This window comes from Musca domestica, unplaced genomic scaffold (genome assembly GCF_030504385.1).
Source record: "Musca domestica strain aabys unplaced genomic scaffold, Musca_domestica.polishedcontigs.V.1.1 121, whole genome shotgun sequence".
In the NCBI taxonomy this organism is placed as follows: Eukaryota; Metazoa; Arthropoda; class Insecta; order Diptera; family Muscidae; genus Musca; species Musca domestica.
The window spans coordinates 1,860,807-1,887,597 of record NW_026712156.1 but is presented as its reverse complement, the minus strand read 5'-3'; the positions used below and the strand labels follow the sequence as shown (position 1 = coordinate 1,887,597).

At 32.9% G+C, this 26,791-nt stretch overlaps 1 protein-coding gene across 2 annotated transcripts; it reads right to left on the bottom strand.

Moving 5' to 3' along the window:
* On the bottom strand, positions 1 to 19,997 carry LOC101892080 (glutamate receptor ionotropic, kainate 2-like). 2 transcript variants are annotated; one of them, XM_059118350.1, is made up of 13 exons: positions 19,368 to 19,997; positions 12,087 to 12,239; positions 11,962 to 12,024; positions 11,695 to 11,904; positions 11,415 to 11,632; positions 9,202 to 9,351; positions 8,951 to 9,133; positions 8,621 to 8,886; positions 8,356 to 8,533; positions 8,071 to 8,294; positions 6,011 to 6,148; positions 421 to 1,120; positions 1 to 358 (listed from the first exon to the last, which is right to left on the bottom strand). In XM_059118350.1, the coding sequence occupies exons 1-13, from the start codon at positions 19,462 to 19,464 to the stop codon at positions 62 to 64; spliced, it is 2,877 nt and encodes a 958-aa protein (XP_058974333.1). In that variant the 5' UTR covers positions 19,465 to 19,997; the 3' UTR covers positions 1 to 61. The 2 variants fall into 2 exon arrangements, with proteins under 2 accessions (XP_058974333.1, XP_058974332.1); XM_059118349.1 differs by lacking the exon at positions 6,011 to 6,148 and adding an exon at positions 1,181 to 1,318 and having other exon boundaries at positions 19,368 to 19,996.
* Between the last annotated feature and the right edge of the window lie 6,794 nt (positions 19,998 to 26,791).

Sequence of the window (26,791 nt, the reverse complement as noted above, 5' to 3'; positions counted from 1 at the left end):
TTTAATTATCAAAATCTTTATTTTTTATCAAAATTTATTCAAATATAAAATTTCAAAATTTTCATCCCGAAGTGGAATATTTCTTCGAACGACTTTTACTGTGAGAACGTGAACGGGATCTTGAACGTTTGGAGCGTTTCGAACGTTTGGAAACTTTTGAATGTTTCGAATGTTTGGATTGTTTCGATTGTTTGGACTGTTTCGACTGGGACGATGAACGACGTGAGGTGGAGCGAGAGGCTCGCGAGGTGGTGTCATCACTGTTCGTGCGTATCGAAGAAATCCGATTCGGTTTTTTGGTGATCCAAAATTTCAAAGCAAATATTAGCTCCGCCTTGAAGGCTTCACCAGGGGTGACCTGAAAAAAATAAATTGATTTAAAATCTTAAACTGAAATCTGTATCTCCATTCCCCTCTTACCTTCTCCCGCACCGCCACCTTTTGCACATTCCACAAAAACTCCAAAATCCCTATAATAATGGCCACCACAATGCCACCCACCAGCACCAGGAAAACACCACCCAATTCGATCAACGACAATTCATCACCATCCACGGCCTGTGGATCCGTTTCATCATCCTCACAGGTGACATTGTGATTTTTCCACCATTTCTTCTTCAGCTTATACAGTTCGTTGGTCTCACTCAATTTTAAAATTGACACACTCAGATTGGTGCGATAGTCCGCCCCGAGCGGCACAGCCAGGCCATAATGTTTCTCACCAATTTGATCGCCAATCTGTTGCAAATGACAATCCCGTTCCGTGTTATACGACAAACTTGTCGTCTCCATAAGGAAGGCATATTTCCCCTCACCCTTGCGCACACGTTCCACACCCTCTTTATTCGACTTGGTAAAGGCCGATGGTTCAAAGGATTTCATTTGATTCCAGGCTTTTTGATAATTCGTTTCATTCGATTCGGAAAAGAAGAGAGAGGTACTGCCACCCTCTAAGGTTCCAAATTTTATCTCATGTTGATCAATCAAATCCTCAAGGCTCTCAATGGAGGGTTTGATTTTATTGCTTGTCAAGACGGCCGCCAAGTTGGCGGTGTAGGTACTCAACATCATCAGGGCAAAGAACCACCACATGGCGGTGAGCATACGCATGGGAGCGCCCCTGGAAAATTGGAGGAGGGAATTATTATGGAAAAATCTTAAATCCGGTAAGGGACATTACCTTGGCAGTAAATCACAGCCCTGTTGCATAATGGAACCAATCATAAGCCACGCCGTGTTACGGGTCCTCCACTTGTTTTCCAATTCTTCAGGGTCCTCAACGAGGGGATTCGGATTCTCCCATTCGTGGTGGGAAATTCTGAAAAATCGAAACCAAAATAGAAGATATTATAAAGATATTTTTTTTTAAAAAATCCACGTTACAGATGGCCCTTGAAAAATATTTTTTAAAAAATCCACGTTTACAGATGGCCCTCGAAAAATATTTGTAAAAAAAATCCATGTGTATAGTTGGTTCTCGGGAAATATTTTTTAAAAAATCCATGTTTATAGATGGTCCTCGAAAAATATTTGTAAAAAAATCCATGTTTATAGATGGTTCTCGAGAAATATTTTTTAAAAAATCCATGTTTATAGATGGTCCTCCAAAAATATTTTTTTAAAAAAATCCACGTTTATAGATGGTCCTCCAAAAATATTTGTTAAAAAATCCACGTTTACAGTTGGAACTCGAAAATTTTTATTTAAAAAATCCACGTTTACAGATGGTCCTCGAAAAACATTATTTAAAAAATCCACATTTACTGATGGTCTTCGAAAAATATTTGTTAAAAATTCCAGAACCATCTGTACCTCGAAATTTTTTTTTTTTAAAAACCAACGTTTATTAAGTCCTTGGAAAAAATATTCTTTAAAAAATCCACGTTTACAGATGGTCCTCGAAAAATATTTTTTAAAAAAATACACGAGATGATCTTCGAAAAATATTTTTTTTAAATCCACGTTTACAGATGGTCCTCGAAAAATATTTTTTTTAAATCCACGTTTACAGACGGCCCTCGAAAAATATTTTTTAAAACATCCACGTTTGTAGATGGTCCTCGAAAAATATTTTTTTAAAAAATCCACGTTTACAGATGGTCCAAGAAAAATATTATTTAAAAAATCCACGTTTATAGATGGTCCTCGAAAAATATTTTTTAAAACATCCACGTTTGTAGAAGGTCCTCGAAAAATATTTTTTAAAAAATCCACGTTACAGATAGTCCTTGAAAAATATTTTTTTTTAAAAAATCCACATTTATAGATGGTCTTCGAAAAATATTTTTTTAAAAAATCCACGTTACAGATAGTCCTTGAAAAATATTTTTTTTTAAAAAATCCACATTTACAGATGGTCTTCGAAAAATATTTTTTAAAAATCCACGTTTGTAGATGGTCCTCCAAAAATATTTTTTAAAAAATCCACGTTTATAGATGGTCCTCGAAAAATAATTTTTTAAAAAATCCACGTTTATAGATGGTCCTCGAAAAATAATTTTTAAAACATCCACGTTTATAGATTGTCCTCGAAAAATATTTTTTAAAAAATCCACGTTAAAAGATGGTCCTCAAAAAATATTTTTTAAAAAATCCACTTTTACAGATGGTCCTCGAAAAATATTTTTTAAAAAATCCACGTTTGTAGATGGTCGTCGAAAAATATTTTTTAAAAAATCCACGTTTGTAGATGGTCGTCGAAAAATATTTTTTAAAAAATCCACGTTTGTAGATGGTCGTCGAAAAATATTTTTTAAAAAATCCACGTTTACAGATGGTCCTCGAAAAATATTATTTAAAAAATCCACGTTTACAGATGGTCCTCCAAAAATATTTTTTTTAATCCACGTTTACAGATGGTCCTCGAAAAATATTTTTTTTAAATCCACGTTTACAGATGGTCCTCGAAAAATATTTTTTTTAAATCCACGTTTACAGACGGCCCTCGAAAAATATTATTTAAAAAATCCACGTTTATAGATGGTCCTCCAAAAATATTTTTTAAGAAATCCACGTTTATAGATGGTCCTCGAAAATTATTCTTTTTTAAAAAAAATCCACGTTTACAGATGGCCCTCGAAAATCATTATTTAAAAAATCCACATTTACAGATGGACTTCGAAAAATATTTTTTAAAAAATCTACTTTTACAGATGGTCCTCAAAAAATATTTTTAAAAAATCCACGTTTACAGATGATACTCGAAATATATTTTTTAAAAAATTCATGTTTATAGATGGTCCTCAAAAATATTTTTTAAATAATCCACGTTTACAGATGGTCTTCGAAAAATATTTTTTAGAAAATCCACGTTTGTAGATGGTCCTCCAAAAATATTTTTTAAAAAATCCACGTTTACAGATGGTCCTCGAAAAATATATTTTTTATAAAAACTCCACGTTACAAATGGCCCTCGAAAAATATTTTTTAAAAAAGCCGCTTTTACAGATGGTTTTCGAAATATATATTTTTTTTAAAATCCAAGTTTACAAATGGTCCTCAAAAAATATTTTTTAAAAAATCCACGTTTACGGATGGTCCTCGAAAAAATATTTTTTAAAAGATCCACGTTTATTTACTCCTCGAAAAAATATTTTTTTAAAAATCCATTTTTACAGATGGCCCTCAAAAAACATTATTTAAAAAATCCACATTTACAGATAGTCTTCGAAAAATATTTTTTAAAAATTCCACGTTTACAGATGGCCCTCGAAAAATATTTTTTAAAAAATCCACGTTTACAGATGGCCCACGAAAAATATTTTTTAAAAAATCCACGTTTACAGATGGTCCTCGCAAAATATTTTTTAAAAATCCACGTCTACTTAGTCCTTGGAAAAAATATTCTTCAAACAATCCACGTTAATTTAACATTGGAAAAATATTCTTTAAACAATCCACGTTAATTTAACCTTGGAAAAATATTCTTTAAACAATCCACGTTAATTTAACCCTGGAAAAATATTCTTTAAAAAATCCACGTTTATTAAGTCCTTGGAAAAAATATTTTTTAAAAAATCAACATTTACAGATGGACCTCGAAAAAATATTTTTTAAAAAATCCATGTTTACAAATGGTCCTGGAAAAATATTTTTTAAAAAATCCACGTTTACAGATGGTCCACGAAAAATATTTTTTTTAAAAAATCCACGTTTACAGATGGTCCTGGAAAAATATTTTTTTAAAAAATCCACGTTTACAGATGGCCCTCGAAAAATACTTTTTAAAAAATCCACGTTTACAGTTGGCCCTCAAAAAAATATTTTTTAAAAATTCCACGTTTACAAATGGCCCTCGAAAATTTATTTTAAAAAATCCACGTTTACAGATGGCCCTCGAAAATATTTTTTTAAAAAATCCACGTTTACAGATGGCCCTCGAAAAATATTTTTTAAAAAATCCACGTTTACATATGGCCCTCGAAAAATATTTTTTAAAAATTCCACGTTTACAGATGGCCCTCGAAAATATTTTTTTAAAAAATCCACGTTTACAGATGGTCCTGGAAAAATATTTTTAAAAAATCCACGTTTACAGATGGTCCTCGAAAAATATTTTTAAAAAATCCACGTTCGCAGATGGTCCTGGAAAATATTTTTTTAAGAAATCCACGTTTACAAATGGCCCTGATAAAATATTTTTTAAAAAATCCACGTTTACAGATGGCCCTCGAAAAATATTTTTTAAAAAATCCACGTTTACAGATGGCCCTCGAAAAATATTATTTAAAAAATCCACGTTTGTTTAATACTTAAAAAATATTCTTTCTTAAACATAACCCTTTAAAAACCCTCCAATTAAAATTACCAAAATATTCGATTTTTTTAGTTATCAAAATCTTTATTTTTTATCAAAATTTATTCAAATATAAAATTTCAAAATTTTTATCCCGAAGTGGAATATTTCTTCGAACGACTTTTGCTGTGCGAACGTGAACGGGATCTTGAACGTTTGGAGCGTTTCGAACGTTTGGAGACTTTTGAATGTTTCGAATGTTTTGATTGTTTCGATTGTTTGGACTGTTTCGACTGAGACGATGAACGACGTGAGGTGGAGCGAGAGGCACGCGAGGTAGTATCATCACTGTTCGTGCGTATCGAAGAAATCCGATTTGGTTTTTTGGTGATCCAAAATTTCAAAGCAAATATTAATTCTGCCTTGAAGGCTTCACCGGGGGTGACCTGAGAAAAATTAAAAAAGAAATTGATTTGAAAACTTAAACTGAAATCTGTATCTCCATCCCCCCTTACCTTCTCCCGCACCGCCACCTTCTGCACATTCCACAAAAACTCCAGAATCCCAATAATAATGGCCACCACAATGCCACCCACCAGCACCAGGAAAACACCACCCAATTCGATTAGCGACAATTCATCACCATCCACGGCCTGTGGATCCGTTTCATCATCCTCACAGGTGACATTGTGATTTTTCCACCATTTCTTTTTCAGCTTATATAGTTCATTGGTCTCGCTCAACTTCAGGATGGACACACTCAGATTGGTACGATAATCCGCCCCCAGCGGCACAGCCAAGCCATAATGTTTCTCACCAATTTGATCGCCAATCTGTTGCAAATGACAATCTCGCTCCGTGTTATACGACAAACTTGTCGTCTCCATAAGGAAGGCATATTTCCCCTCACCCTTGCGCACCCGTTCCACACCCTCTTTATTCGACTTGGTAAAAGCCGATGGTTCAAAGGATTTCATTTGATTCCAGGCTTTTTGATAATTCGTTTCATTCGATTCGGAAAAGAAGAGAGAAGTACTGCCACCCTCCAAGGTTCCAAATTTGATCTCATGTTGATCAATCAAATCCTCGAGGCTCCCAATGGAGGGTTTGATTTTATTGCTTGTCAAGACGGCAGCCAAATTGGCCGTGTAGGTACTCAACATCATCAGGGCAAAGAACCACCACATGGCGGTGAGCATGCGCATGGGTGCACCTCTGGAAAATTGGAGAAGGGAATTATTATCGAAAAATCTTAAAAACGTTATTGGACATTACCTTGGCAGTAAATCACAGCCCTGTTGCATAATTGAACCAATCATAAGCCATGCTGTGTTACGGGTCCTCCACTTGTTTTCCAATTCTTCAGGGTCCTCAACGAGGGGATTGGGATTCTCCCATTCATGGTGGGAAATTCTGAAAAAATCGAAACCAAAATTATGGATAATTTTTTTAAATCCTTTAGATAACATGGATAATTTATCCGAATCCTCCGGAGAAAGCGGGAAATTAACCTAATGAAATAATCCTGTAAAGATAAATATTTTTTAAAAAATCCACGTTTATAGATGGTCCTCCAAAAATATTTTTTAAAAAATCCACGTTTATGTATTTACATCTTTCGGATAATGGCGAAAATGTATCTGAGTCTTCTGGATAACTTGGATAAATGGTTAAATCTCCCGGATAATGAAAATAATTTATTTGAATATTTTATCCAAAATATCCAGGATGGACAATTTAATCCAATAATCCTGTAAAGATAAATATTTTTTAAAAAATCCACGTTTATAGATGGTCCTCCAAAAATATTTTTTAAAAAATCCACGTTTATAGATGGTCCTCCAAAAATATTTTTTAAAAAATCCACGTTTATAGATGGTCCTCCAAAAATATTTTTTAAAAAATCCACGTTTATAGATGGTCCTCCAAAAATATTTTTTAAAAAATCCACGTTTATAGATGGTCCTCCAAAAATATTTTTTAAAAAATCCACGTTTATAGATGGTCCTCCAAAAATATTTTTTAAAAAATCCACGTTTATAGATGGTCCTCCAAAAATATTTTTTAAAAAATCCACGTTTAAAGATGGTCCTCCAAAATATTTTTTAAAAAATCCACGTTTATAGATGGTGCTCCAAAAATATTTTTTAAAAATCCACGTTTATAGATGGTCCTCCAAAAATATTTTTTAAAAAATCCACGTTTATAGATGGTCCTCCAAAAATATATTTTAAAAAATCCACGTTTATAGATGGTCCTCCAAAAATATTTTTTAAAAAATCCACGTTTATAGATGGTCCTCCAAAAATATTTTCTAAAAAATCTACGTTTATAGATGGTCCTAGAAAAATATTATTTAAAAAATCCACGTTATAGATGGCCCTCGAAAAATATTTTTTTAAAAATCCACGTTACAGATGGCCCTCGAAAAATATTTTTTTAAAAATCCACGTAACAGATGGCCCTCGAAAAATATTTTTTTAAAAATCCACGTAACAGATGGCCCTCGAAAAATAATTTTTTTTAAAAATCCACGTTGTAGATGGCCCTCGAAAAATATTTTTTAAAAATTCCACGTTTACAGATGGTCCTCGAAAAATATTTTTTTAAAAATCCACGTTTACAGATTGTCCTCAAAAAAATATATTCTAAAAAATCCACGTTACAAATGGCCCTCGAAATATATTATTTAAAAATCCACGTTTACAGATGATCCTCGAAAAATATTTTTTAAAAGATCCACCTTTACAGATGGTGCTTCAAAAATATTTTTTAAAAAATCCACGTTTATAGATGGTGCTTCAAAAATATTTTTTAAAAAATCCACGTTTATAGATGGTGCTTCAAAAATATTTTTTAAAAAATCCACGTTTATAGATGGTGCTTCAAAAATATTTTTTTAAAAATCCACGGCTCTCGAAAAATATTATTTAAAAAATCCACATTTACAGATGGTCCTCGACAAATATTTTTTAAAAAATTCACGTTTACAGATTGTCCTCGAAAAACATTTTTTAAAAATTGGATAATTTATGCAAAATATCCAGGAGGGATAATTTATCAAAATTATCCATTATTGAAAAACTATCCAAATTATCCGTTATGAATAATTTATCCTTGGAAACTTTATCCAAATTATCCATAATTGGATATTTTTTCCAAAATATCAATGATGGATTATTTATCCAAAATTTAGTTGGATAATTTATCCAAATTATCCGTTAGTGAAAGCATATCAAAATTATCTAAAAAATTTGGATAGTTTATCCAAATTATCCATTATTTCTAACTAAGAATGGATAATCCCCGCCTCTCCCCTTCCCCTCAAATCTCACCTGGCCATAAAAACAAAAGCCAACGTCATAACCAATTGGGTCAATATGACATACATCCACACCTCCTTCGCAAAGGGTTGCAAGAAGGCAAAAATATCTTTTACCTCCGGATCGGGCTTATAAAACAGGATACTTATACCTAATTGCATAAACGGTACCGTGAAATCCACGTATTTTCGACGCAGCTGGGTTATGGTCAGGTCACAGACACCGATTTGGGCACGCTGCAAAATAGGAAAAAAATTACTCCCAATTTCTACTCCTCCCCTCCATTTTATGACTCACATGATCAATCAAGGACCTCATAATACCATCCCACTCCTTGGTCACCGGATTAAACTTCCCATTGCCATTGACCAAAACAAATTCATACTCAAATTCCATCATCTCGGAAAGTTTCTGGATCAAATCGACGGCATAGCCTTCATATTTTTCATCACCACGGAAATTTTCAGCATCTTCCCTAAATTTGGAGGAGGAGAAGGAGAGGTGGGAGAGGTGCAAAATAAAATCAATTTTCATTATTTTCCAAACAATTTCGCTCACCCACTTCATCATGAAATAGGGTTCTTCAATGTGGGTCACCACTCGGTACACCCTGCGACTCTGGGCGAAATCTTGTACAGCTGCCGAGGATGATGAGGATATTTGAAAATCTCGTCGCACAGACTGGATGCTACCATCGGGACTCCAGGTTGCCAGGGGCTCATTAATGGTTGGCTTGTAGATTTCCAAATTGAATTCGCTTCGCAGGCCATATTCATCGATTTTCATGATCTCGGTTTTGAAGGGAGGCTCCACATCGTCCTCGGAGATCTGGGGAGGAGATTAGGAGGATATCTTCAATTTAAAGATTTAGGTCTCCCCTTGGTCGACTTACCCTCTTCATCTCGCCCACAATATATTTCCCCAACACCCATGGATATGACCCCTCGGCTTCACATCTTCCAGCAGGCTCCACAAATTCCCTGCCACCGGTTATGACATTTCGAGCGGCATTGGCAAACAGAACAACAGCATCGTACATTAGAGTGGGTAACATGGTTTGATTGCCCAAAAGTTGCTGGAAAAGAACACGGAAAAAATTACTTCTTGGTTCTGATGGAGGTGGATTCCCCCAGAGAGACTTACATCGACTTCTGTGATCCTTGTCTTTTTCCGCTCAAAGGGATTGGCATCGACACCTTTTACCCGCACCGAGGTAATATTCGATTGAAAATCAGCATTATTAGCCTGGAAAAGGCCAGAGCTGTGGGTATCCAAATGGGTTAGGAACCAGTTCTGAAAAAACAGGAAAATTTCGATAGATTCAAAAATATAGTCTCTCAGGCGCGAATTTTTTAAATAAATTTTTACAGCCTTCCCAAGACCTTCAGGCGTGGATTTTTTTAAACAAATTTTTACAGCCTTCCCCAGGCCTACAGGCGGGGATTTTTTTTTTAAATAATTTGCACAGCCTTCCCCAGGCCTATAGGCGTGGATTTTTTAAAATAATTTTTACAGCCGAGCCTTCAGGCGTAGATTTTCTAAAAAAATTTTAGAGCCTTCCCAAGGTCTTCAGGCTTGGATTTTTTTTAATAAATTTTTACAGCCTTCCCCAAGCCTTCAAGCGTAGATTTTCTAAAAAAAATTTACGGCCTTAATAAGGACTTCAGCCGTGGATTTTTTAAACATTTTTTTACAGCCTTCACAAGACCCTCAGGCGTGGATTTAAAAAAAAAATATTTACAGACCAAATCCAAAGACCCTCAGGGATGGACTTAAAAAACCAAATCCAAAGACCCTCAGGGATGGCCTTAAAAAAATGTTTACAGCCCACCCAAGACCCTCAGGCGTGGATTTTAAAAAAAATGTTTACAGCCTTCCAAAGACCCTCAGGCATGGATTTAAAAAAAAATGTTTACAACCTTTCCAAGGCCCTCAGGCGTAGACTTCCCAAGGAAATTGTTACTTTTGGGTCCTCCACGCCCATTATCCTCTTCGGATCCTTGAAAATTCCTCCTCAAATTCACGCCAATTATCCTCTTTGAGTCCTCTAAAATTCCTCTCAAATCCATGCCATTTATCCTCTTCGAATCCTTGAAATTTTCTCTTAAAAAGACACGCCTATTGTCGTCTATGGTTCCTCTGAAATTCCTTCTAAAAATCCACGCCTATTATCGTCGGTGGTGCCTCTGAAATCCTCTTAAAAATCCGCGCCTACTGTCATCTATGGTTCCTCTGAAATTCCTCTTAAAATTCCACGCCTATTGTCGTCTTTGGTTCCTCGGAAATTCCTCTCAAAAATCCAGGCATATTGCCCTTTTTAGATCCATGAAAATTTCTCTTAAAAATCCACGCCTATTGTCGTCTATGGTTCCTCTGAAATTCGTTTTAAAAATTCACAATTATTGTCGTCTGTGGTTCCCCTTAAACTCTTCTTTTGGTCCTCTGAAATTCCTCTTAAAAATCCACCCATTTTGTCCTCTTTGGGTCCTCTGAAATTCCTCTTAAAAATCCACGCCTATTGTCCTCTTTGGGTCTTCTGAAATTCCTCTTAAAATCCACGCCTATTGACCCCTTTGGATCCTCTGAAATTCCTTTTAAAAATCCACTCCTTTTGTCCTCTGTGGGTCCTCTGAAATTCCTTTTAAAAATCCACGCCTTTTGTCCTCTGTGGGTCCTCTGAAATTCCTTTTAAAAATCCACGCCTTTTGTCCTCTGTGGGTCCTCTGAAATTCCTTTTAAAAATCCACGCCTTTTGTCCTCTGTGGGTCCTCTGAAATTCCTTTTAAAAATCCACGCCTTTTGTCCTCTGTGGGTCCTCTGAAATTCCTTTAAAAATCCACGCCTTTTATCCCCTTTGAATCCTCTGAAATTCCTTTTAAAACTCCACGCCTATTGTCCCCATCGGGTTCTCTTAAATTCCTTTTAAAAATCCACGCCAATTGTCGCCTATGGTTCCTCTGAATTATCCATGGTTCCTCTACAATTCCTCTTAAAAATCTACGCCTATCGTCCTCCTTGTGTCCTCTTAAATTCCGCTTAAAAACCCATGCCTATTATCCTTCCAAAGGCCCTCAGTCTTAGATTTTCAAACAAACTTTTAGAGCCATTAGCCACTTAAAATCCACGCATATAAATTCCTTTTAAAAACCACGTTTTTTTTCGTATTTGACTCCTCTTAAATTAATCTTTAAAACTCACGTCTATTATCCTCTTTGGGTCCTCGAAATTTTCTCTAAAAAACAAAGCCTATTGTCCTCTTTGGATTTGGAATAAAATTCCTCTTAAATACCTATCTTCTCTATCTTTTTAAGTCCCCTAAAATCCACACCGATTGTCCTCCTCGAAAAAAAACTTACCCTAAACGGTCCTAACAACTTAAATTCCTTGGCCTGATTTAGCAGCGGTACCAGCGACTCTGGTTTGCAATCCATAATCAGTCGTTGCTCATGAAAATCCTCTTCGATTTCCTTCCACAACACCCTCATATCCTCTTCATATTCGGCAAGATTTCTAATTTTGATATTTTCTCTCTTTACTTCGGCAACATTCATGAGATCTTGGATGCGGGCTAGACCTACAAATAATCATCAAAAGTCAATATAAAAAAACCGAAAGCATTTAAAAGACGTGTCGTACCCTGTTCCGTTTCATAAATCAGTGTAAATTTCCTCCATTTATAATCCTTGCGTATTATATCCAAGTAGGCCCGCGCCACGGTTTGTAAGGCGGGGGCCACACTAACCGACATTTGGTGATTCAGGCGTCGCTGTTCCAAATCAATGTCAATATCCCAATCGTACTGCAGATGAGGTATCCCTGCGTTGTTGGCAATCAGGGCAACAATATCTGAAAAACGTTAAAAAAAATAGAAATATTTCCTTGGCATCGACCTCTTTCTATTACCTGTTGTGGCTCGAGAACTGGGTCCAAATATGGCTGCCACATCCTGGGCAAGTAATTCACAGGCTGCAAATGATTTTAATACATTAGGCTATGGTATTGGAATTCGTAATCATCTGGGTACTCACTTAACTGTTGCAGCACCAAACTGTCATCCTCATTCGGCACATAGCGTTTTATTGTTTCAAACTGTAGCTCGAATAATTTTTGATTATTTATCTGACGTATTGCCTCATCGAAGGCCAATTCGGTTTCATCCTCACCGCTGAAAAACAGGGCACCTAAAAAGAATTAGACATAAACAAAGGTGTATCTGAATGATAGCCATCCAAAAATGCAAAAAATATGAATTCTTTCGGTATATCTTTTATTTTAACAATATCTCTGGTCTTCGTAGAGATATATCATTATTTTTTACGTCAATGTGAAGGTAAGACATCCCTCTTCCTAACTTGGTAACTTCGGTTTTCAAATTCCCGATTTATATTAAATATATTCACCTAAGAATAAAATATATAACAAATAATGTAGTGTCCCATTTTGCTCGTATATATTTCACAATCCATATAACATCCCAACCAGCCAATCTTGGTTTAAATTCCTAAGGAAGGATAAAATTAAAGTATCCCATCCTTTCAAAATCCATTTACATTTTTAGTATATAACAATTACTTCCGCCGATATGACCTATAGAAAACAATTACCCAAAATTGTCATAAAGTTGATGTTTTTGTGCATTAGTCTTCATTGGGTCATATCTCGGGTACTTTTAGAGCTACGTTAATTTTATGAACATTTTTTGAGGTTGTGATCATTTTCTCAAAACCACTTCAAGGTTGCCAGCATGTAGCGATATTAGTTCCAAAGATATGACCACTAGAAGACAATTACCCAAAATTTTCAAACATTTGACGTTTTTGCGTATCAGTTTTCATTTAGCCATATCTCGGGTATTTTTGCAGCTATATTAACATGTGTTACATTTTTATAAAATTAAGAATATTCTTTCAAAACCACCTAAAGGGTACGAACATGTATCGGGATTATTTCAAAAGATATGGCCTCTGGAAGCGAATTACCCAAAATTGGCAAAAAGTGGACATTTTTGTGCATCAGTCTTCATTTAGACATATCTCGTGAATTTGTAGAGATACATTAATTTGTGGTACATTTTTAGAAAGGTAATAATATTCTTTCAAAACCGCCTAAAGGATACGAACATGTTTCGGGATTATTTCCAAAGATATGGCCTCTAGAAGCGAATTACCCAAAATTGGCAAAAAGTGTGCGTTTTTGTGCATCAGTCTTCATTTAGCCATATCTCGGAAATTTATAGAGATATATTAAAATGTGTTAAATTTTTGTAAAGGTATTAATATTCTTTTAAAACATGACCAATGATATGGACATATACCGACATAAGTTCTAAAGATATAGCCTCTAGAAGACGATTACCCAAAATTGTCAAATATTTTACTTTTTTGTGCATCAATTCTCATTTAGCTGTATCTCGGGTATTTTTTGAGTTATGTTAACATGTGGTACATTTTTATTAAGGTGAAGTAATTCTTTCAAAATCAGACCTAGAGTATGGAAATATACCGACATAAGTTCTAAAGATATATCCTCTAGAATACGATTACCGAAAATTGTCAAATATTTCACTTGTTTGTGCATCAGTTTTCATTCGGCCATATCTCGGGTATTTTTGCAGCTACTTTAACGTGTGCTACATTTTGATAAAGGCGAGAATATTCTTTCAAAACCTACCAAAGGGTATGAGAAAATACCGACATAAGTTCTAAAGATATAGCCTCTAGAAGACGATTACCCAAAATTGTCGAATATTTCACTTTTTTGTGCATCAGTCTTCATTTAGCCATATCTCAGGAATTTGTAGAGATATATTAACATGTGTTACATTTTTGTAAAGGTATAAATATTCTTTCAAAACATGATCAAGGATATGAACATATACCGACATAAGTTCTAAAGATATAGCCTCTAGAAGACGATTACCCAAAATTGTCAAATATTTCACTTGTTTGTGCATCAGTTTTCATTTCGCTGTATCTCGGGTATTTTTGAAGATATGTTAACATGTGTTACATTTTTAGAAAAGCGAGAATATTCTTTCAAAACATGCCTAACGGTATGAACATGTACCGACATAAGTTCTAAAGATATAGCCTCTAGAAGACAATTACCTAAAATGATCAAATATTTCACTTTTTTGTGCATGAGTTTTCATTTGGCCATATCTCGGGTATTATTGGAGCTACCTTAAGATTTGTTGTATTTTCATAAAGAAGGGAATATTCTTTGAAAACCAGCCAGAGGGTATTAACATGTACCGACAATAGTTCCAAAAATATGACCTCTAGAAAACGATTACCCAAAATGATCTAACATTGCAAGGTTTTTGGCATCGGTTTTCATTAGGCTATATCTCGTTTATTTATGGAACTACACCAATGTGTTGTACATTTCTATTAAGGTGAGATGATATTGTCTCAAAATTAAATAAATTTTATCCAGAAATCCCGAGTGCTAAGCTATGCATCACTCTTCATGAACAATTCTATTGTTATTTCTTTACAATTCTGAGTGCTACGATATACATGAATCTGGCATTTAGAGAGTTATATGAGCAAATGTTACTTCAAATGAAAGATGAGATTTCTGACTTCTAAATATTGTAATTTTAATCGCGATAATCCGAACAGGGCCCAAAATATGTCTCATATACTAAAATTTCAAACTTCTTTATTTATTTTTTGAAAAACAGTATTTTTTAGACATAACCCTAGATTATTATACAAATTTTTGATTATCCCATCAAAGGCCAAAGAAAAGATATAAAGAGCTACCCCTCTGCTTTCCAAAACCAGTTACATTATCAAAATATTCCTTTTACTTCCGAAGTTATGCCCTCTGAAAAGAGGTAACTCAAAAGTGAAAGATTTCCCACTTTTCGGTACATGTCTACATTTTGTCATAACTCTGGCATTACGGGAGTTATGTAAACAAATGTAACTTCGAATGAAAGGTGACATTCCTGAATTTTAAATATTGTCATTTTTATCCCGATATCCCGAACAGGACCGAAAATATGTCTCTTAAACTAAAATTTCAAACTTTTTTATTTATTCTTTGAAAAACAGCGTGTCTTAGACATATCCCTGGATTTTTTTACAATTTTTGATTATGCGATCAAAGTCCAAAGAAAAGATATGAAGAGCTACCCCTCTGCTTTCCAAAACCAGTTACGTTAACAAAATATTCCAATTGCTTCCGGAGTAACGCCCTCTGGAAAGAGGTAACTCAAAAGTGAAAAAGATTTTCCACTTTTCGGTACGTGTATATTTTGTCATATCTCTGGCATTTCGAAAGCTATATAAACAAATGTCATTTCAAATGAAAGGTGAGATTTTAGTCTTCTAAATATGCTTATTTATAATCGGAACAAGACCCAAGACATGTCTCTTAAACTTTAATTTCAAAAGATTAATTTCTTTATAAGGCCTTGTTTGAAAAACAGTATTCCTTAGCTACAGCCCTAGGCTATTATACAATTTTTTGATTATCCGATCAAGGACCAAAGTACGAATATGAAGAGCTACCTCTCAACTTTCCAAATCCAGTAACTATATTAAAATAACCCTATTACTTCGGAAGTTATGACTTTCGGAATGTGGTTACTCAGAAATGTCAAAAAATTACCAATCTTTTAGTACATGTCTTTATTTTGTCATATCTCGGGAAATTATTGATCTATACAAACAAATGATATTTCAAATGAAAGGTGGAATTCTCTTTTTCATATTTTATAATTTTTATTTTCAAGATCAAAGTAGAACCATAAACTTGCCCACTTAGAATATAATTTTTACTATTACTGTACAACACTCTTTTCATTATGTATATACCTTCAATGCTTTTCTCACTAATACCAACATTTTTGAGTTACCTGACTAAAGAAAACTAGAAAGCATTCTTCCTAAGCTTTCCAAATCAAGTTACATGGTAAAAATATCATCATTAATTCCGATGTTATGGCCTCTGGGAGGGGGTTACTCAAAAATACCAAAAAATGTCCACTTTTCAGTACTGATAAAAATTTAGCAATATCTCTGGTGTTTCGAGAGATATATTCAAGAAATTTACATACATGTAAAGCAGGGGCACTCTTCTATCAAATTTGGGAAATGTTTGAGCCAAAGTTTTCGAAAACCCACGGGCCACTGCTTAAGCAATTGCGATCACAAAATATTCACAGTTTTTCTACAATGATTTTTTCATAACAATACTTCCTTAATGTATTGCTAGCTTATAACAATATCCTTGAGTTATCCGCCTAATGAAAGTAAGGTAGAGCTACCTCTATGCTTTCCAGAACCAGATACTTGATTAAAAACTCCTATTACTTCCAAAGTTATGGCCTCTGGAAGGAGGTTACTCAAAAGTGCAAAAAATTACCACTTTTCAGTAAACATACAAATTTAGCAATATCTCTGGTATTTCGAGAGCTATATCCAAGTGATTTACATCCATTTAAAGGAGAGACTTTCTGCTTTCAAATTTGGGAAATTTTTGAGCCAAAGTTTTCGAAACCCCAGGAACACTGCTTAAGCAATTGAGATCACAAAATATTCACAGATATTCTACAATGATTTTTTTAACAACAATAATTTTTCGATGTATTTCTCACTTATAACAATGTGTTTGAATTATTCGCCTAAAGAAAGTAAGATAGACCTGTCTCTATACTTTCCAAATCCAGTTACTTGATTAAAAAACTCCTATTACTTCCAAAGTTATGGCCTCTGGAAGGAGGTTACTCAAAAATACCAAAAGATGCCAACTTTTCAGTACATATAAAAATTTAGCAATATCTCTGGTGTTTCGAGAGATATATTCAAGAAATTTACATACATGTAAAGTAGGGGCACTCTTCTATCAAATTTGGGAAATGTTTGAGCCAAAGTGTCCGACTGGACACTGCTTGAGCGATTTCGACCACCAAATATTCATAGTTATTTCACAATGATTTTTTTGAAAGCAATATTTCTTGGATGTATTGCTAGCTAATAACAATATTTTTGAGTTATCCGCCTAATGAAAGTAAGGTAGAGCTACCTCTATACTTTCCAAAACCAGATACTTGATTAAAAAACTCCTACTACTTCCAAAGTTAGGGTCTCTGGAAGGAGGTTACTCAAAAATACCAAAAAATGCCAACTTTTCAGCATGTATCAAATTTAAGCAATATCTCTGGTGTTTTGAGAGCTTCACCCAAGAAAGTAATATCCATGTAAAGAAGAGACACTCTTCTATCAAATTTGGGAAATTTTTGATCCAAAGTTTTCGAAAACCCACGGGACACCGCTTAAGCAATTGCGATCACAATATATTCACAGTCATTCCACAATGATTTTTTTATAACAAAATTTCTTCGATGCATTGCTAGCTAATAACAATATTTTTGAATTATCTGCCTAAAGAAAATAAGATAGAGCTGTCTCTAAACTTTCCAAATCCAGTTACTTGATTATAAAACTACTATTACTTCCAAAGTTATGGTCTCTGGAAAGTAGTTACTCACAAATACCAAAAAATGTCCACTTTTCAGTACACATAAAAATTTAGCAATATATCTAGTGTTTCGAGAGCTATATCCAAGTAATTTACACCCATTTAAAGAAGAGGCTTTCTGCTTTTATATTTCGGAAATTTTTGAGCCAAAGTTTTCGAAAAACCTAAGGAACACTGCTTGAGCAATCGCCATCACAAAATATTCACAATTATTCCACAATGATTTTTTATAACAATATTTCCTCGATGCATTGCTCGCTAACAACAATATTTTTGAGTTATCCGCCTAAAGAAAGTAAGGTAGAGCTGCCTCTATACTTTCCAAAACCAGTTACTTGATTAAAAAACTCCTATTACTTCCAAAGTTTAGGTATCTGGAAAGAGGTTGCTCAAAAATACCAAAAAATGTCCACTTTTCAGTACACATACAAATTTAGCATTATCTCTGGTGTTTCGAGAGTTATATCCAAGTAATTTATATCCAGGTGTAGGAGAGACGTTCTTCTATCACATTTGGGAGACTTTTGAGCCAAAGTTTTCGAAAACGCACGGGCCACTGCTTAGGCAATTGCAATCACAACACATTCACAGTCATTTCATAATGATTATTTTTCTATAACAATATTGTTTTGATGCATTGCTCGCTAATAACAATATTTTTGAAGAACCCGCCTAAAAAAGGTAAGATAGGGCTGTCTCTAAACTTTCCAAAACCAGTTACTTGATTAAAAAACTCCTACTACTTCCAAAGTTATGGTCTCTGGAGGGTGGATACTCAAAAATAACAAAAAATGTCCACTTTTCAGCATGTATTAAAATTAAGCAATATCTCTGGTGTTTCGAGAGCTATAACCAAATAATTTACATCCATGTAAAGTAGAGACTTTCTGCTTTCAAATTTGGGTAATTTTTCAGCCACATTTTCCGAAATCTCACGGGACACTGCTTGAGCAATTGCGATCACAAAATATTCACAGTCATTCCGCAATGATTTTTTTATAACAACAATTCGTCGGTGGATTGCTAGCTTATAACAATATTTTTGAATCATCCGCCTAAAGAAAGTAGGATAAAGCTGCCTCTATACTTTCCAAATCCGGTCACTTGATTTAAAAACTCCTATTACTTCCAAAGTTATGGTCTATGGAAGTTGGTTACTTAAAAATACCAAAAAATGTCCACTTTTCAGTACACATAAAAATTTAGCAATATCTCTGGTGTTTCGAGAATTATGTCCAAGTAATTTATATCCATGGGTGGGAGAGACGTTCTTCTATCACATTTGTGAAATTTTTGAGCCAAAGTTTTCGAAAACCCATGGGACACTGCCTAAGCAATTGCGATCACAATATACTCACAGTCATTCCGCAATGATTTTTTTCATAACAATACTTCTTTAATGCATTGCTCGCTAATAACAATGTGTTTGAATTATACACCTTAAGAAAGTAAGGTAAAGCTGTCTCTATACTTTTCCAAATCCATTTAGTTGATTAAAAAACTCCTATTACTTCCAAAGTTATGGTCTCTGGAAGGTGGTTACTCAAAAATACAAAATATGTCCACTTTTCAGCATGTGTCAAAATTAAGCTATATCTCTGGTATTTCGAGAGCTATAACCAAATAATTTATATCCATATAAAGTAGAGACTTTCTGCTTTCTAATTTCGATAATTTTTTCTGGAAAATGCTCCGAAAACCCACTGTTTGATTTCGAGCATTCGATCACAAAATAATTCTCCAAACTTAATGGGTTTCTAGATAGGAATAATTTCCCAATCCGATCTGATGTTCTATTCTGTTATTTTTCTTACCCACTTTTACAGTTGTTCTGGTCTCCACCACCACCAATTCGCAGGAAATGTGCAGAGTATTGAAAACGATTAAGAGAAGGCACCAATATCGATACATTTTAGAACACTTTTTTTTTGAAGAAGTGGGATTTTTCTACATTTTTTAACTACGAAACTTTACTTCGCGAGTTATTTTATTACGTAAAATATTGAAAATTTGTCACAATTTGTTCTCCATTGCTTTTGGAAATAATGGAGAAGAAGAAAATTTCAATACAAATTCACCGTGGCGACGTTTGTTCTTTCGAAATATGCGTTTTTTATTTGGTATTTTTTTTTCTTTTGCTTTTACTTTTTTTTTTCTTCCACCGACCACCAAAAATCCGTCTAAACTTGTCGCCTTTAACGTATCAACTGATTTGTGTGTTGAAGAATTTTCCGCATATTTTCCTTCGCTGGTGTTTTTTTTTTCTTCACGTCCATTAAGACAATTTTCCAATTTCATTTCATATTTTCTTATTGATGGTGTTGCTGTTGTTGTTGTTTGTGTTCGTCATCTCAAAAATAATGTTCGTCGTCGTCATTAGTTTTACTTCTTGGATCAGTATTTTAAAGTGCTTTTGTTGTGCTGGACGTGTGGTGGGGGTGGCTGCTGAATTTTGTGACTAGGCGATCGTAACACTGGCGGCAGGATGGCATTCATAACAAAATTTGATGAAAAAACAGAAAATATTTTTGTCGCTTTGTTTTCGTTTTCCTTTTCTTTTTTGTTGGTCCAAAACTCTTGTAAAAAGCCATAAATCGCCAACATATGGTTGTGTGTGGTTAGAGCACACACGCACATATGTTTTCACTTGATGTTTTCTTAGCCATAGGTTGGCCGGCCTCTCACCATTTTCATGGGTGTTGGGAAAAGCCGGTATATACGAAAGGGATGGGGTGTTGCCACTAACAAAGAAAACATATTTTTAAAAATAAAAAAAAAATATTTTAATAAAAACAAGTAAGCAAAGGCTACAGTCGAGCAGGGCCGACCGTTGAATACCCTACAACACTATAATAAACGATACAGTTTATATGGGCGAGATACTCAAAAGGATTCCAGAAGATATTGTGACAAATAATAAAAGAAAACCATTAGGTTTCGTTCTCTAATTTTCGAATAATAGCAACTTAAACTGATTTGCTCATTTCCAATTTATTGGTAGATGTTGCACTTAAATGGTCTTCCTAGATCTGGAACCAATATTTCCCAAAGACCTTTAAAAGATTAACATTTATTATTGGTTTTTGACTGAAACGCATCTATATGAGATACAGACATTTGACTATAATCTTCAACGAAATCAGCGTTAACGAAATAGTCAGAAGTGCGTCTTTTCTATATTTGTGAATTCTCCAAAAAGTCACTGGAATGGTCATTTTCGTATTTTGTCTACAAAAGTTGGCAAACTATTTCACACATTGAATATTTTTGGATGGCCATCCAAAACTGCTTGGCTTTTGCAATGTCCGGTAACCCCCATTCAAATGTGCGTGAGGATCGGGCGATAATTAAAACCTGCAGACAATTTTGCAGTTTTTTGGTCCATTTCAGCCCCTAAATATATGGCGATCATCTCCAAAAAGAGTAGGCTTCTATTCTGACCCTCATCTGATCCCCATGCAAAATTTCGTTAGGATCGGGCCATAAATGCGATCTGTATATGATATCCTGATATCCTAACTACTTAGTTTTGTTAGCTGTAGAAATATTACCAAATGTTTAATTCAAAATGAAAATATGCCAAAAATATGACAAAATTGAAAAAATATGAGAAAATTTGCAAAATCAATATTTTCATCTTTAGAGAGATATTTTTATGCGATTTTTTAGGCGTTTTTTCTTTTCTGCCAAGAGACCATTCTGAATTAATGAGAACTGTCGAAATCAGTTCAGCCGTTCTCGACATATAAGAGATTTTTCAAGCATATCTTCTTTGATAAACATATATATCGCACATATTTTGCTATATATCCGTTTTGTTGGGGGTTAACATCAATGTAAAGATCAGAAGTAACCTTGTCATGGCTTTGTGATTTCGCCGGGATTTGAAATATTCGCGGTTTAATGAAAAATTTTGAATTTTTTCAACACAAAAGATATGGTCTATTTTACCCGCTAAATATTATCCGATGACCACCCAAATTGGTAGGCTTCTTCCCCGCCCTAAACTCTAGCTACATGCGAAATCGATTGGTCGATTGGTTTATAATTGCGACCTGTATAGCTACTGCAAAATCCGACATTTTTTCAGTATTTGGTCCATTTCAACCCCTAAACATTTGGCGATCATCTCCAAAAGAAATAGGGTTCTCTTCTGACCTCAGTCCCACCTCCATTCTAAAGTTCGTGAAGATCGGGCCATAATTGCGACCTGTAGAGTGATTACAAATTAACATCGACAGACGGACAGACGGACGGACGGACATACATAGCTAGATCGACTCAGCTATGTGGGAAACCAATATTTCGAGGTGTTACATAATTTTTTGGCCAATCAAACTTATAATACCCCCAACACATAGTGTTGTAGGGTATACAAATTTAAATTTATTTAAAAATAATTAATAATAAAAGATTTTCAGAAATCGCATTAAAGTTGGTCGGAATTTATCTACATTAAAATATCCTTTTAAAGGGAAGATGTAAAAATTTAACCACTGAAAAAATTGGTCAATTTTTTCAACTATAAAAATCGATTTTTCGGCCATTAAAATTGGTAAATTTTTTTTACCAAAAAATGTGATCTTTTTGAACCACTAAATTTTATATTTCAAATAAACCACTAAACGCTTCAAATAGTTGAATGAAAAATTAGAACTATTTAAAAATGTTTAATAGTGAAATATTTTCAAAGTTTATCAACACAAAAATAAGCTTTTTAGAGGAAGGTGTAAAAATTTAACCATTGAAAAAAATAGATTTTTTCAACCATACAATGTCGTCGATTTTTTCGACCAAGAAATTTGGTCAAATTTTTTACCAAAAAATTTGGTCTTTTTATTAACCACAAAAAAACATTTAAAATAAATCACTAAACACTTCAAATATTTTAATAAAAAAATTAAATTTATTTAAATATATTTAATAATAAAAGATTCTCAGAATCAAACAAAATTTGGTCAGAATTTATCTACACAAAAATAGCCATTTAAGAGTAAGGTGTAAAAATTTAACAATTTAAAAAATAGATTTTTCCAACCATACAATGTCGTCGATTTTTTTCAACCAATAAAAAAATACAAAAAATATTTAAATAAAATCACTAAACACCTCATCTATTTTATTAAAAAAAAATTAAATTTATTAAAAAATATTTAATTAAAAAATTTTCAGAAACCAAACTTAATTTGGTCGGAATTTATCTACACAAAAATAGCCTTTTAAGAGGAAGGTGCAAAAAGTTAATCATTGAAAAAAATCGATTTTTTTTTTACCCATAAAATGTAGTAGATTTTTGCCAATTTTTTTTTTTTTTTTTTTTTTTTTGAAATTAGTTTCCAAAATCCACGTTAAGAGATATTCTTTAAAAACATTGAAAAAGAAACTGTAAATAATAAAACTTTTTTCGACCAATAAATTTGGCCGAATTTTTTCATACCAAAAAAAAAAAAAATTAAAGCTTAAAAAGCAAACCTTTGAAGTCATTTTAAAATGTCCACGTTAAGAGGAATTCGTTTAAGTTCTTAAAAGTATCTATGCATTTTTGTTCATCAAAAAATTAAACCAATATTTTGTTCTAAAACCTTTTTTTTATAAAAATCCTAGAACATTTTGGTGTAAATAAATTTCTTGCGGTCCTTATCTTTTGAAATATATAAATTCAAATGTAAAAAATTTAAATACAATTTTGATCGAATTGAATAATATCTACCAATATTTTTTGGTAGAAAAATCTATCAATTAAAAAAAATTCGACCAATTTTTAAACATTGAAAAATTAAAATTGGTCGCGATTCATGTAAGGGAATGTATGTAATTTTTACCATAGATCAACAATTTTGCCCTTTTTTTGCGACCAAATAATTTGGTCTTTTTTTTTGACAAAAAAAAAAAAAAACTTTAAACTAAAAAAGCATATTTTTAAATTATTTTCCGAAATCCACGTTAAGTTTTTAAATTTTTAAAAATACTTTAAATACTTGTTCATGAAATCTGGTCTAAAAAATCTCCCAATTTTTTCGCCCAAAACCCTTTATATAAAAATCTTATCATTTTCAAATATATTAATTCAAAACCATGGTACAATAAAAAGGTAAGGTAGAGCTCCCAGCTGATTACAATTTGTTTCTAAATGTGTCGGACTTCTACCATTTTTGTGTATGTATTTGTTGTTTTGAAAAATAAAAACAAAATATTTTCAAATTGAATGATTGGAAGAAAGTAAAATTTCGGAGCGCGCATTAATAATATTAACCAGATTTGCCCTGGAACTGGCAGATTAAACACTTAGGATCATATTTTTGAGAGAACATCCAGGCATTTCATTCATCTTTCGCGCAATTTAACTCATTTTAGAAATGAACAAAAACTTTCAAATAAATGAAAACAATTTGTTGCCTATAATTTTGAATTATTCTGACAGGAAGCGGGCACAGTGTTGTTTTTCTGTAGTTTTAAGAAGCTGTTCTACCTTCTTATTTTACCATGTTCAAAACTAAAGAATTTAAATATTTTTTTTTTTCAATTTCGTTCAAATCGAACAAAATCTACCAATATTTTTGGTCGAAATAAAGTATATATAATTTCTGGTCAAAATATGTTTTATGGTAGCTATTCACTTTTAAACCAACTGGATTTTAAAATTATTTGTAAAAATCGTTTTTTTTTTTTTTTTTGGTCGGAGAACTCGACCATTTTTTTTGAGTTGTGATTTTGAGGACTATTTTTGAAAATCTTATTTCTAAAAATTTTCCCCGGGAAATTGGTTTTAAACATCAAAAAAAAATTATAAAAAATCCATAATCCATAAATTATTGGTGGAAAAAGTCTGCAAATTTTTTAGTCCGAAGTCTAGTCTATAAAATATCAACCATATTCTATTCCTCGTCAAGTCTCATCAACCATCTTCTATATCTGGCCAATTTTCCCAACATTTTTCTTCTAAAAATCCAAAATAACGTAGTTAAAAATCGACCAAAAATTATTGGTCGAAAAAGTCTGCCAAATATTTTTGTCCGAGGTCCAGAAATCATCCATTTTATCTTCTTATAAAAGGCCACCCTTCTTCTATTTCTGACCAATATTCATAAAGTTGTTCGAAAAATCCAAAAAAAAAAACAAATAGTTACAAAACCGACCAATAATTTTCAGTGGAAAAAGTCTACCAAATTTTTTGCTTTGATATCCAGATATCATCGAGTTTATCTTCTTATAAAAGACCAGCCCTCTTCTATTTGTGGCCAGTTTTGATAAATTTATTCTAAAAGTTCAAAATAAAGTGGTTAACAATTCGACCAAAAAAAAAATTGGTCATTATTTTTTTAATCAGAAGTCCAGAAATTATCCATTTTATATGCCTTTTAAAGGCCAACCCTCTTCTATTTGTGGCCAATTTTCATAAATTTGTTTTAAAAATCCTAAATTAAGTGGTTAAATTCGACCAAATTAAAAAAGTGGTTTAAAATTCGGCCAAATTTTTTTGGTCGAAAAACTCTCCCAAATAGTTTTGGTCTGAATTCCAAAAATTATTCATTTAATCTTCTTATAGAAGACAATCCCTCTTCTATTTCTGGACAATTTTCATGAATTTGTTCGAAAAATCCAAAATAAATTGATTAAAAAATCGACCAAAAATTTTCGATGCAAAAAGTCTGCTAAATTTTTTAGTTCGAAGTCCAGAAATCATCAATTTTATCTTCTTATAAAAGACCAGTCATCTTCTATTTCCTGACAGTTTTCATAAATTTCTTTTAAAAATCCAAAATAATTTGGCTAAAATTCTACCAAAAAACTTGGTCGGAAAAGTTTCCCTTGTTTTGTTTTTGTGTGAAATCAGGAAGTTACGCATTTTATCTTCTTATAAAAGACCAGCCCTCTTCTATTTCTGGCCAATTTTCATAAATTTGTTCAAAAACTTTTAAAAAAATGTGATTAAAAAATCGACCAAAAATTTTCGGTACAAAGAGTCTGCCAAATTTTTTGGTTTGAAGTCCAGAAATCATAAATTTTATCTTCTTATAAAAGACCAATCCTCTTCTATATCTGGTCAATTTTCATCAATTCGTTCTAAACATCCAAAATAAAGAGGTTAAAAATTCGACCAAAAATTTTCGGCGCAAAAAGTCTGCCAATTTTTTTGGTTCGAAGTCCACAAATTATCCATTTTATCTTCATATTAAAGACCAACACTCTTCTATTTGTGGTCGAATTTCTTAAATTTATTTTAAAAATTCAAAATAAAGTGGTTAAAAATTCGACCAACATTTTTTGGTCGAAAAAGTCTACCGAATTTTTTGGTCCAAAGTCCAAAAATTACCAATTTTATCTTCTTAGAAAAGACCAACACTCTTCTATTTCTGATTAATTATTATAAATATGTTCTAAAAATCCAAAATAATTTTTTTAAAAATCCGACCAAAATTTTGTCCGGCCAAATTTTTTTGTCCGAAGTCCAGAAATTAATCACTTTACATTCCTTTAAAATTCCAACACAATTATGTCTCTGGTCAATTTTCATAAATGTGTTCTAAAAATCCAAAATAAATTGGTTAAAAATTTGTCCAAAAAATTCGACCAATTTTTTATTTTTTTTCAAAAAATATATATTCCATCTTCCTGTGGACACTATTTTAGTACAATCTATTCCCGACCAATTTTCAGTTTTAATTCGACCATTTTTTTTTTTTTTTTTTTTTTTGGTCGAAAAAAATGTTGATCAAAAACGCCAACCCTAATTATTGAATCAATAAACAATCTCAATGAAACATGAAAATTCTTCGTTAAATGTTTTCTTGTTTTGACATGACAAATTGTTTACATTTGATCTTTGGTGGAGGAGAAGCATGAGACCAGGAGACGGGGAGCTTTTTCATGTTTTGACAAAGTAGCACTCTTCCATGTGGGGGCTATTAAAATTTATGTAAACGATTCGATGGTAAATTTATTGAAAATCAATTAAAAGTTTTGTAAATAATAAACACAAACAATTTTCCGGACATTTTGGGATGGTAATTAGGAGAGAGAAATTTCGGAAGAAACCAATAATTCAATGACTTTGGCTTTTTTAATGGGATATTCAAAATATATTCTTTAGATACGAGATCAATAGGTGTTAATAGAGAGGATCTATGGCAAACAATATCACTTTTTATGAAGGACTAATACGTACCGTTCTTTTACTGTCGATAAAAATGTATCCGACATTGCTTTCAAAAAAAAAAGTTTTTCTTTTCCAAAAAAA

Excerpts from the sequence above, each read along its gene's own strand:
- LOC101892080 (XM_059118350.1), bottom strand. The coding sequence starts at position 19,464 with ATGTATCGATATTGGTGCCTTCTCTTAATCGTTTTCAATACTCTGCAC. Across the intron at positions 9,134-9,201 it reads CAAGGATCACAGAAGTCGAT|CAACTTTTGGGCAATCAAAC; the intron begins GTAAGTCTCTCT and ends GTTCTTTTCCAG. Across the intron at positions 1,121-6,010 it reads GGCTGTGATTTACTGCCAAG|GGGCGCTCCCATGCGTATGC; the intron begins GTAATGTCCAAT and ends CCAATTTTCCAG.